Genomic DNA, 12494 nt, shown 5'->3' on the forward strand with positions numbered 1-12494 from the left:
TTACGACCGGAAATGTTCTGAAATGGAAGGCGGGACCAGTCCTATACCCTAGCAATGACCAGAAGTGGCCTGAAATGGAAAGTGGGACTAGTCCTATACCTTAGCAATGACCGGAAATGACCTGAAGTGGAAGGTGGGAGTAGTCCTATACCCTAGCAATGACTGGAAATGACCTGAAATGGAAGGTGAGACTAGTCCTATACCCTAGCAACGACCAGAAGTGGCCTGAAATGGAAGGGGGGACCAGCCCTGTATCCTAGCATCAACCGGAAATGACCTGAAATGGAAGGCAGGACCAGTGCCCGGCTTCTGACCCCGGTGACCCCTGACCCTGCCGTGCGGTGCGGTGCTCATGAGGTTTTATTGTGTGAGAAGTTAGAGGACATAGGCCCGGATGTGAGAGGGCCCCAGATGGGAGGCTGGGAAAAGGCCCCGGATGGGAGGACCAAGGTGGAGGTCCAGGATGAGAGGCTCAGGATGTGAGAGTCCCCGGATGTGGGAATCCCTGGGTCTGAGAATCCCCAGATGTGAGACTCTCTGAATGTGAAAATCCCCGGATGTAAGAGTTCCCCAGATGTGAGAATCCCCGCATGTGAAAGTCTCTGGATGTAAAAGTCCCTGGATGTGACAATCCCCGGATGTAGGAATCTCTAGATGTGGGAATCCCCGGATGTGAGAATCCCCGGCTGTGGGAATCCCCAGATGTGAGAATCCCTGGATGCGAGAATCCCCAGATGTGGGAATCCCCGGGTGTGAGATTTCCCCAGATGTGGGAATTCCCTGGTCTGAGAATCCCCGGATGTGGGAATCCCCGGATATGAGAATCCCTGGATGTGGGAATCTCTGGATGGGAGAATCTCTGGATGTGAGAATTTCCGGATGTGAGACTCCCCGGATGTGAGAATCTCTGGATGTGAGAGTCTGTATGTAGGAATCCCCAGATGTGAGAGTCTCTGGATGTGAGAATCCTCGGATGTAAAAGTCCCCGGATGTGAGAGTCTCTGGTTGTGAGAATCCCCGGGTGTAAAAGTCCCCGGATGTAGGATTCCCCAGATGTGTAAATACATCCCCGGGAATCCCCGGATGTGTCACCAGAAGTGAGAATCCCCGGATGTGAGAATCCCCGGATGTAGGAATCCCCGGATGTAGGAATCCCTGGATGTGAGAGTCTGTATGTGGGAATCCCCGGATGTGGGAATTTCTGTATTTGAGTATACCCAGATGTTTAATACCCGGATGTGAGTCCCCGGATGTGAGAGGCGCAGGCCAGGATCTGCCATAGCCCCAGGGAAGTTGGTGGTTGGGGGTCGGGTCGGGGTCAGAGGTCGGGGATCAGGTGGTCGCAGGCACAGAGCGGTCCGGGCGAGCAGCAGGGCTGCAGGCGCGGGCTCCAGGTGTTGTGTGCAGGGGCGAGGGGCGGGGCCGCGAGGGGGCGGCGCATGCGCAGCATCCGGGCCACCGCGGCCTCCACGCGCCTGCGCGTCGCCATCGGGCCCTGCAGCGGGCGAGTCTCCCCTGGGTCCGCCGTCAGGTCAAAGAGCAGTGGCCGCCGGTGGCGGGTCATTCGCCGCCCCGAGCAGGCGCAGGCAGGGAAACCGAGGCAGGTGCCCGAGCCCGGCGGGTCGAAGCGTGGAGTGGCGAAGTGCAGCTTCCACACCGTGTGGCCTGCGGGGGGTGGGGGAGTAACATCCGGGGCCTCACATCCGGGGATTCCCATCCGGGAATTCACATCCAGGACATCACATCCAGGGATTCGCATCCGGGCATTCACATGCAAGACCTTACATCCAGGGATTCCCATTCAGGACTTCACATCTGGGTATTCACATCCGGGGATTCCCATCTAGGACCTCACATCCGGGGATTCACATGCAGGACCTCACATCCGGGAATTCACATCCGGAACCTCACATCCAGAACCTTACATCTGGGGCTTCACATCTGGGGATTCACATCTGGGGCTTCACATCCGGGGATTCACATCCGGGGGGGCCACATCCGGGCATTCACATGTGGACCTCACATCCGGGGACTCACATCCGGGGATTCTCATCTGGGACCTCACATCCAGGGATTCCCATTTGGGACCTCACATCCGGGGCCTCACATCCGGGGATTCCCATCCGAGGCCTCACATCGGGATCTCACATCCAGGGCCTCACATCCAGGGATTCTCATCCAGTACCTCACATCCGGGAATTCCCATCGGGGACTTCACATCCGGGACCTTACATCCGGGGTTTCCCATCTCATGCCTTCCATCCAGGTCCTCACATCCCAGGATTCCCACATCCAGGGATTCCCACATCCGGGTCTCCCACCCCCAGGCCTTGCATCCGGGCCCCTGCGCGCATGCATGCAGCTCCCTCCCCCGCCCCAGGGCCCAACTGAGGTCGAGGCACTCACTTGGGCGGTCGAACCAGCGCACGGCGTGCAGCCGGGCCTCGCAGTAGTGCAGCAGGAAGTCGTGGCCTGCGGCCTGCGCCGTCCCCAGCAGCGCGGGCATCAGGTCCCGGCCGTCCACCTCCCTGCGGGACCCGGATGTGCAGGCTTCTGGGCACTCAGAGACCCGGATGTGCAGGCCAGAGCCCCCAGAAACCCGGATGTGCAGGCCAGAGATCCCAGAGACCTGGATGTCAAGGCTTGAGCCTTTAGAGACCCGGATGTGCAGGCTTCTGAGCCCTCAGAGACCTGGATGTGCAGGCTTCTGAGGCCTTCAAGACCCGGATGTCCAGGCTCCTGAACACTCAGAGACCCGGATGTGCAGTCTTCTGAGCGCTCAGAGGCCCGGATGTGCAGGCCAGAAATCCCAGAGACCCAGATGTCCAGGTTTCTGAGCCCCCAGAGACCCGGATGTGCAGGTCTAAGACCCAGGCCTCTGGTCTTAGAGACCTGGATGTGCAGGCCTGAGGCCTCAGAGACCCAGATATCCAAGCTTCTGAGCGCTCAGAGACCCGGATGTGCAGGCCTGAGATCCCAGAGTCCCGGATGTGCAGGCCTGAGCCCTCAGAGACCTGGATGTCCAGGCCTGAGACCTGGGCCTAGGTACTCAGAGACCTGGATGTGCAGCCCTGATGCCTTAGAGACCCGGATATGAAGGCCTGAGTCCTCAGAGAACCAGATGTCCAGGCTTCTGAGTGCTCAGAGGTCCAGATTTGCAGGCCTGAGCCCTTAGTTACCCGGATGTAAAGGCTTCTGAGCCCCCAGAGACCCGATGTCAAGGCCTGAGCCCCGGGTCTTGGGTCTTAGAGACCCGGATGTGCAGGCTCCTGAGCCCCCAGAGACCCGGATGTGCAGGTCTGAGCCCTCAAAGACCCAGATGTGCAGGCTTCTGAGCAACCAGAGACCCGGATGTGCAGGCCTCAGCCTCCCCCCCCTCGGGATCCCCGAGGCCCCAGATGACCCCCCTTCTCCTCCACCCCGTGGGGACCCAGGCAGGCGAACTCCTACCTGTCCGCCGGAACCCAGCCCCCGGCCAGGCGCACCACGGTGGGGAACAGGTCCATGAGGCTGGTGGGCTCAGGCACCAGGCGCCCTGCGGGCAGTGTCCTGGGCCAGCGCACCAGCCCAGGGACCCGGATGCCGCCCTCCCAGCCGCCCATGCCTTTGCCACCTGCAAGGGGGGGCGGAGGGCAAAGGTCAAGGGGCGGGGTCGGGCTGCGTGGGAGGCCCCGCCCACCCTGCCTCAGTTTCCCCCTCGCCTCGGTGCACGCCGTTGGAACCCCCGAGGCGGGCGCCCCCAGCCCGGGCCTCCAGTGAGGCACCGTGGTCCGACGTGAAGTAGACGAGGGTGCGGCGCCCCAGCCCCGCACCGTCCAGCGCTGCCAGCAGTCGCCCTGCGGGGGGGGGGAGGGGGGGAAAATGGGTCCGTGCCTCAGTTTACCCCCAGCATCCACAGTGCCTCAGTTTACCCAACATGCATCATGACTCAGTTTACAAATTTCCATCGTGCTTCAGTTTATCCTCAATGCCCAGTGACTTAGTTTACCCAACAGGCACCCACCGTGCCTCAGTTTACCCCCAACGCTCACCGGGCCTCAGTTTACCCAAATGCACTGTGCCTCAGTTTACCCCCAACATGCACTGTGCCTCAGTTTACCCAAATGCACTTTGCCTCAGTTTACCCAAGTGCACCGTGCCTCAGTTTACCCTAAACATGCACCGTGCCTCAGTTTACCCCTATATTTGGGCCTCAGTTTACCCAAGTGCACCGTGCCTGTTTACCCAAATGCACCGTGCCTCAGTTTACCCCAACCCGCTGACCCCGTCCCCGTGCCTCAGTTTACTCCCATCCCGGTGCCTCAGTTTACTCAACCCACTCACCTCGTCCCCGTGCCTCAGTTTACCCAACATGCACCATGTCTCAGTTTACCCAACATGCCCAGTGACTCAGTTTACCCAACATGCACCATGCCTCAGTTTACCCAAATACACCGTGCCTCAGTTTACCCCAATACCCAGTGACTCAGTTTACCCAACATGCACCGTGCCTCAGTTTACCCCTATACTCGGGCCTCAGTTTACCCACATCCACCGTACCTCAGTTTACCCAAATGCACCGTGCCTCAGTTCACCCTGAACATGCACCGTGCTTCAGTTTACCCAACATGCACCGTGCCTCAGTTTACCCAAGTGCACCGTGCCTCAGTTTACCCCCAACATGCCCAGTGACTCAGTTTACCCAAATGCACCATGCCTCAGTTTACCCAAACCCCATGCCTCAGTTTATCCCCAACACACTGACCCCGTCCCCGTGCCTCAGTTTACCCAAATGCACCGTGCCTCAGTTTACCCCAACCCATTGACCCCGTTCCCATGCCTCAGTTTCCCCCATCCCGCTCACCCCATCTCTGTGCCTCAGTTTCCCCCAACCCACTCACCCCACCCCTGTGCCTCAGTTTCCCCATCCCGCTCACCCCGTCCCCATGCCTCAGTTTCCCTATCCTGCTCACCCCACCCCCGTGCCTCTGTTTCCCCCATCCCACGCACCATGCCTCAGTTCCTGCCCCCCCGCACTCACCCACCATCCAGTCAAGCTCCTCCACGTTGTCGCCGTAGGCGCCGTGCGCGCTGCGGCCCCGGAAGGCAGGTGAGGTGACCAGCGGGACGTGGACGTGGAGGAAGGAGACGAGGAGGAGGAAGGGGCGGGCCTGGTGCCTGCGGATCCACGTCAGACCCCGCCCCCACCATCAATAACCTCACTGATAACCGACCTGATCAGGTATTGCCAATAATCGATCAGATGATCGATAATTGATCCTGATCTGATCAGATATTACCAATAATCGATCCTGATCTGATCGATAATACCAATAATCGATCATGATCTGATCGATAATACCAATAATCAATAGTGATCTGATCAAAAATACCAAAATCGTGATCCGATCAGTTATTACCAATAATCAAACAGATCTGATCAGTTATTACCAATAATCAAACATCTGATCGATATGACCAATAATAGAACATGAGCTGATCAGATATTACTAATAATCGAACAGGATCTGATCAATAATACCAATATTCGATTGTGATGTGATCGATAATACCAATAATCGAACATCATCTGATCGATAATACCAATAATTGAACATGAGCTGATCAGTTATTACCAATAATCGATCATGATCTGATCAATACTACCAATAATCGATCATGGTCTGATCTGAGGTTTACCAGATGTCTCTACAGATCTACTAGATGGAACATCCGGGGACCTGAGGTCTACCAGATGTCTATAGAGATCTACTGGATGTACATCCAGGGATCTAAGGTCTACCAGTTGACTATAGAGATCTAGTAGATGGAATTGGTCCCCCTCCCCGACCCCAGGCTGACCTGTGGATGAAGGCCTCAGCCTCCCGCAAGAAGAGCCCCGCGCTGGCCTCAAACCTCAGAGGCTGCTGGACGACCTGGTGATCCCTCATCAGGAAGCAGTCAGCATGGACGATGAAGATACCCAGGAGGCGGGAGGTGCAGGCCAGGAGCAAGGCCCCACATCCGGGGCCCAGCACCCAGGGCACCCAGCGCAGGCCCAGCAGGCCCGTGACCTTCCCAGTGGCCAGGCAGAGCAGGGAAAGCAGCAGCAGCTGAGCCCCCAGGTCCAGGGGCCCTTGCAGACGCGCTCGCTTCTCCGAGGGCTCCGCTTGCAGGCAGTCCCCCATCAGGGTGAAGGGGACCCCGAAGAAGGAGTCAAACCCGTGGTTCAGGGGGTGGTGGCAGTGGTCAGTGGGGGACTCACAGTTGAGGCCCAGGTGCCATTTGCCTGGAGGGGAAGAGATGGATGGATGAGTGAATGGATGGGTGGATGGATGGGTGGATGGATGGGTGGGTGGATGGTTGGGTGGGTGGATGGGTGGGTGGATGGATGGATGGATGGATAGATGAGTGGATGGATGGATGGATGGGTGGATGGGTGGATGGATGGATGGATGGATGGATGGGTGGATGGATGGATGGATGGATGGATGGGTGGATGGATGGATGGATGGGTGGATGGATGGGGGATGGGTGGATAGATGGATGGGTGGATGGATGACTTCTTTCTTACCTATGAGGCCGGTGGCATATCCCTGCTCCTGCAGGATCTTGGCGAAGGTGATCTCGGAGGTGGGCAGCCCGCCCGACACGGCTGCCCACTGCAGCACGCGCGCCCCGTTGGTGGTCACCATGCCTTCCAAGAGAGAGGAGAAGGACCCTAGGTCAGTGATGATGGCGTCCCGGGTCAGGAGGGGGTATCTAGCACCTTCAGGGGGAAGGCCTGCTGTGTCTGGGATAGCCTGGGACCTGCGCACCCGGGGTGGAAAGGACCCCAGCCCTGTGAGCCCCCGGGGGAAACCAATATGGCATCACTTCCGGTTTCCTGGCGTTTCAGGGGGGAAGTCCCAGAGTCTCAGGAATTTGAACCTGAGATCCTCAGAGTAGCCCTCCCCTCCCTCTGATGGACCTCAGTGCCCTAGATGTTGAGCCTCAGTTCCCTGGATGTTGGACCTCAGGTCCCCGGATGTTTGATGTTAGTATCCCGGATGTTGGCCCTCAGATCCCCGGATGATGGAGTTCAGTGCCCTGTATGGTGGATATCAGGACCCCAGATGTTGGACTTCAGTTACCCAGATGTTGTAGCTCAGTTCCCTGGATGTTGGATCTTACAACCCCGGATATTGGAGCTCAGATTCGAGTATGTTGGCCCTCAGATCCCCAGATGTTGGAGCTCTGTTCCCTGGATGTTGGGGCTTAGGTTCCCGGATGTTGGATCTTAGTACCCCGGATGGTGGATGTCAGGTCCTCGGATGTTGGAGTTCAGTTCCCAGAATGTTAGGCCTCAGATCCCCGGATGTTGGATCTTAGTACAATGGATGTTAGAGATAAGGTCCCCAGATGTTAGAGTTCAGTGCCCCGGATGTTGGTGCTCAGATCCCCGGATGTTGGATCTTAGTAACTGGATGTCAGAGATGAAGTCCCTGGATGTTAGAGCTCAGTGCCCTGGATGTTGGTGCTCAGTTCCCCGGATGTTAGGCTTTAGATCCCCGATGTTGGGTCTCAGATCCCCAGATGTTGGATATCAGGTCCATGGATGTTGGATCTTAGTACCCCAGATGTTGGCTCTCAGATCCCCGGATGTCCCGCCCCCACCTCCCCCCCACCGCCCCCTCCATTCCCCAAATGTCCCACCCCCCCATACCGACCCAGGCGCACAGGGTAGCGTCCCGTCAGGAAGGCCGCACGGCTCGGGCTGCAGACGGACGCTGCCGCCAGGTGCTGGGTCAGCCGCACGCCGTCCCGGGCCAGGCCGTCCAGGTGCGGGGTGCTGTGGGGGGAGAGGAAAACTGAGTCACAGCCTAGAACATACGGGGACCTGGGGTCTAACATCCGGGGATCTAATGCACAACATCCCAGGAGCTGAACTCCAACATCCAGGGCCCTGAGATCCCACATCCGGGGATCTAAGATCCAACATCCGGGGACTTGAGATCCCACATCCGGGATACTAAGATCCAACATCTGGGGACCTGAGGTCCAACATCCTGGGATCTAAGGTCCAACATCTGGGGCCCTGAGATCCCACATCCAGGGTACTAAGATCTATATCTGTGGACTGGACTCCTACATCCGGGGATCTAAGGCCCAACATCCGGGGACCTGAGGGCCTACATCCGGACAACTAAGATCCAACCTCTGGGACCTGAGCTCAAACATCTGGGTACCTGGTCTCCAACATCTGGGACACTAAGATCCAACATCCAGGGATCTGATATCCAACATCCGGGGGCCTGATCTCCAACATCTGGGGTACTAACATCTAACATCTGGGAACCTGATTTCCCACATCTGGGTTATACTAAGATTTAACATCCGAGGACCTGATCTCCAACATCCGGGGCACTAACATCCCACATCCAGGGATCTGATATCCAACATCCGGGGACCTGATCTTCAACATTCAGGGAACTGAGATCTAACATCCTGGGAATTGAACTCCAACATCCGGGGACCTAACATCCAACATCCGGGGACCTGAGGTCCACTAGATGTCTATACAGTTCTCCTGGTGGAACATCCGGGGAACTGAGCTCTAACATCTGGGGTACTAACATGTAACATCCGGGGACCTGATATCCAACATCCAGGGCAGTAAGATTCAACATCCGGGGACCTGATCTCCAACATCGGGGACCTGATCTCCAACATCCGGAGCACTAACATCTAACATCCGGGAACCTGATTTCCCACATCCGGGGCATTAAGATCTAACATCCGTGGACCTGTCCTTCAACATCCAGGGCACTAACATCCCACATCCGAGGATCTGATATCCAACATCCGGGGTACTAACATCTAACATCGGGGACCTGATATCCAACATCCAGGACACTAAGATCTAACATCCAGGCACCTGGGCTCCTACATCCAGAGGAATAAGATCCAACATCCGGGGCACTGAGCTACAACATCCAGGGTACTAATAGCTAACATCCGGGGACCTGAGCTCCCACATTCGGAGCACTAACCTCCAACATCTGGGGACCTGAGCTCCTACATCTGGGGCACTGAAGTCCAATATCTGGGGACATAATCTCCCACATCCGGGGTACTAAGATTTAACATCCAGGGACCTGATATCCAACATCCAGGGCACTAACATCCAACATCCGGGGACCTAGTCTCCAACATCCGGGGTACTAACATCCAACATCCAGGGAACTGAAGTCCAACATCCGGGAACCTGATTTCCCACATCCGGGGTATTAAGATTTAACTTCCGGGGACCTGATATCCAACATCCGGGGCATTAAGATCCAACATCCGGGGACCTGGTCTCCAACATCCGGGGACCTGGTCTTCAAATCCGGGGTACTAACATGTAACATCTGGGGACCTGATATCCAACATCCGGGGCACTAAGATCCAACATCCGGGGATTTGATATCCAACATCCACGATACTAACATCCAACATCCGGGGAACTGAGTTACTAGATGTCTATACAGTTCTCCTGGTGGAACATCCAGGGATCTGAGCTCCCACATCCGGGTAACTAAGGCCCTACATCCGGGCCTCCCCCTCTGCTCACCGCAGGCTGCGGTTCCCGAAGCTGCCCAGGTCGCCCAGGCCCAGGTCGTCGGCCAAGAGCAGCAGGAAGTTGGGGCGCGAGGGGGCGGGGCCTGCGCAGGGGACAGGGGGGAGGAGGAGGAGGAGGAAGGCGAGGGGTGGGGCTGCGCAGCTGCTGTGCGACCTGAGGAGGAGAGAGAGGAGGAGGAGGGGTGGATGGGTGGATGGATGGGTGGATGGATGGATGGATAGGTGGATGGGTGGATGGATGGATGGATGGGTGAATGGATGGGTGGATGGATGGATGGTTGGATGGATAGGTGGATGGGTGGATGGATGGATGGATGGATGGGTGGATGGATGGATGGTTGGATGGATGAGTGGATGGGTGGATGAGTGGATGGATGGATGGGTGGATGGGTAGATGGATGGATGGGTGGATGGGTGGATGGATGGATGGGTGGGTGGATGGATGGATGGGTGGATGGATGGATGGGTGGGTGGGTGTATGTATGGATGGGTGGGTGGATGGATGAATGGATGGATGGGTGGATGGGTGGATGGGTGGGTGGATGGATGGATGGATGGATGAATAGGTGGATGGGTGGATGGATGGATGGATGGATGGGTGGATGGATGGGTGGATGAATAGGTGGATGGGTGAATGGATGGATGGATGGGTGGGTGGATGGATGGTTGGGTGGATGGGTGGGTGGATGGATGGGTGGATGGATGGGTGGATGGATGGATGCGTGGATGGGAGGAGGGATGGGAGGACTCCCCCTCCCTCCAGGCCCTCTCCTGACCAACATGGCGCCCAGGATCGCATCCTTCCCATGATGCTCCCCGTTTCCTGGAAGAGAAGGCCGGAAGCAGGAAGTGGGGAAGAGCTGAGGAACATCCGGCCACCCCAGGGCCAGGCTGCTGTTGCCCCCACCAGTACATCAGCCCCTCACCTTGTCTTTCCAGGCTTGTGGCAGGGCCCTGCAGCCCCCACCCCAGGGCATGGTGGGACATCCGGGGGGGCTCCAAAAAGCAATCGAAGCCCCCCCACCCCGGGTCCCCACACCTCTCCCCGTGTTCCCCAGAGGACGAACTCACATCCACAGTTCTCTGCCATCAGCGCCTGGGCCTGCTGCTCTCCCTGCCAGCCAGGAAGCTCGCAGGGGTCAAATGTCCACGTCACTCCAGCAGCCAGAACTCCACAACCCCCCTCCAAAATAAAAGTCCCCTTGTTCCTTGGAAAGGAACAGGATGTGGTGCTGAAGGGGAAGGCAGGGAAGAAAGGGAAAAGCCTGGAGTTTCTGGGCTGGGCGCCAAGAAATTGCCAGGCCTGGCAGAGGCAGGAGGAAGGGGAGGAGGGAAACCTCGAGAACTACATGGAGGGCTGCAATAAGAGTCAGGACCGTCAGGGAGCGTGGCCTGTGCCCAGGGGGCGTGGCCTGTGCTCAGTAGGGCGTGCCAGAGCTCAGGAGGGTGTGGCCTGGGCTGGGGAGGAAGTGAGGGACTCAGGAGGGCTTGGCCTGCGCTGGGGGGCGGAAGTGAGGAAGAATTCCATCCAGAAGCAGCATGGCTGCTTTATTGCCTCCGAGTCTGGGAAAGGACCCCAACGGCCAAAGCGCAGCTGGAGCCCGGGGCCAAGGTGTGGAGTGCCCGCTCCGCCCACATCTGGGTTCCACCTCTCACATCTGGGTCTCAACCCCTCACATCTGGGTCCCAACCCTCACATCCGGGTCCAAACCCCTCACATCCGGGTCCTGGCGCCTGCCAGTGGACCTGGAGTTAAGTAACATCCTGGTACTCGCCTCCACATCTGGGTTCCCGTACCTGGAGATCCCTAACATCTGGGTACCGACCCCACATACGGGTTCACGGACCTGGAGGTCCCTAACATCTGGGTACTCACCCCACATCCAGGTTCATGGACCTGGAGGTCCCTAACATCTGGGTACTCACCCCACATCCAGGTTCATGGACCTGGAGGTCCCTAACATCTGGGTAGTTCCCATTCCACATCTTGGTCCTGGACCCTCAGTGGATGTGGAGGGACCTGACATCCGGGATCCCCACACCACATCTGGGTCCTAGACCCTGTCAGTGGAAGGAGAGGAGCATGACATCCGGGACTCCACACGCCACAGCCAGGCCTGTGGATGTGATATCCGGGTCCTGCCCAGCACATATCTGGGTCCCTGCCACAGTCCACATCCAGGTTAATGGACGCGGACTTACATAACATCCGGGTTCCCCATGCAACATCCGGGTCCTGGCCCCTCAGTGGACCTGGAGATAGGTGACATCCGGGTCCCCCAGTCCACATCCGGGTCCTGGCCCCTCAGTGGACCTGGAGATAAGTGACATCTGGGTCCCTGACGCCACATCCGGGAGAGTGGACACGGAGGAGGGTGACATCCGGGTCCCCCAGTCCACATCCGGGTCCTGGCCCTTCAGTGGACCTGGAGATAAGTGACATCCGGGTTCCCCAGGCCACATCTGGGTCAGTGGACACAAATGAGGGAGACATCCGGGTCCCTCCCAGTCCACATCCGTGTACTGGCCCCTCAGTGGACATGAAGGAAGGTAACATCCGGGTCCCTCCTAGTCCACATCCGGATCCTGACCCATCAGTGCATCTGGAGGAAAGTGACATCCGGTTTCTCCATGCCACATCCGGGTCAGTGGACATGGAAGAAAGTGACATCCGGGTCCCTTCTAGTCCACATCCGGGTCCTGGCCCCTCAGTGGACCCGGAGATAGGTGACATCCGGGTTTCTCCCAGTTCACATCTGGGTCCTGGCACCTCAGTGGACCCAGAGATAGGTGACATCTGGGTCTTTCCCAGTCCACATCCGGGTCCCTCCCAGTCCACATCCGGGTCCTAGCCTCTCCGTGGCCTCTGGTCAGACTGCAGCTTCTGTACAGCACATGCAGGTTTGGAGCCC

At 57.8% G+C, this 12494-nt stretch overlaps 1 protein-coding gene across 12 annotated transcripts; it reads right to left on the minus strand.

Annotated features, from left to right (window-relative positions):
* Positions 1-341: 341 nt before the first annotated feature.
* On the minus strand, positions 342-12111 carry LOC122095329 (arylsulfatase L-like). Of its 12 annotated transcripts, XM_042665772.1 has the most exons (12): positions 11785-12100; positions 10654-10814; positions 10359-10405; positions 9575-9736; positions 7689-7810; positions 6554-6676; positions 5842-6268; positions 5021-5157; positions 3702-3836; positions 3451-3613; positions 2407-2528; positions 342-1665 (listed from the first exon to the last, which is right to left on the minus strand). In XM_042665772.1, exons 3-12 carry the CDS (start codon positions 10388-10390, stop codon positions 1319-1321), a joined length of 1770 nt encoding a protein of 589 aa, XP_042521706.1. In that variant the 5' UTR covers positions 10391-10405; positions 10654-10814; positions 11785-12100; the 3' UTR covers positions 342-1318. The 12 variants fall into 12 exon arrangements, with proteins under 12 accessions (XP_042521706.1, XP_042521712.1, XP_042521710.1 ...); XM_042665778.1 differs by lacking the exons at positions 9575-9736; positions 10359-10405 and adding exons at positions 6994-7068; positions 7266-7441 and having other exon boundaries at positions 10654-12097; XM_042665776.1 differs by lacking the exons at positions 9575-9736; positions 10359-10405 and adding exons at positions 6950-7068; positions 7266-7441 and having other exon boundaries at positions 10654-12096.
* Between the last annotated feature and the right edge of the window lie 383 nt (positions 12112-12494).

Source organism: Dipodomys spectabilis, unplaced genomic scaffold (genome assembly GCF_019054845.1).
Source record: "Dipodomys spectabilis isolate Male_0828 unplaced genomic scaffold, ASM1905484v1 ptg000344l, whole genome shotgun sequence".
Classification (NCBI taxonomy): domain Eukaryota; kingdom Metazoa; phylum Chordata; class Mammalia; order Rodentia; family Heteromyidae; genus Dipodomys; species Dipodomys spectabilis.

Bases quoted from the DNA above. Each gene is read 5' to 3' on its own strand.
- LOC122095329 (XM_042665772.1), bottom strand. From the start codon at position 10,390: ATGGGAAGGATGCGATCCTGGGCGCCATGTTG. The intron at 3,614-3,701 runs GCGAGGGGGAAA...CCCCCCTTGCAG, and splicing joins TTCCAACGGCGTGCACCGAG to GTGGCAAAGGCATGGGCGGC. The intron at 1,666-2,406 runs GTGAGTGCCTCG...CACCCCCCGCAG, and splicing joins GCGCTGGTTCGACCGCCCAA to GCCACACGGTGTGGAAGCTG.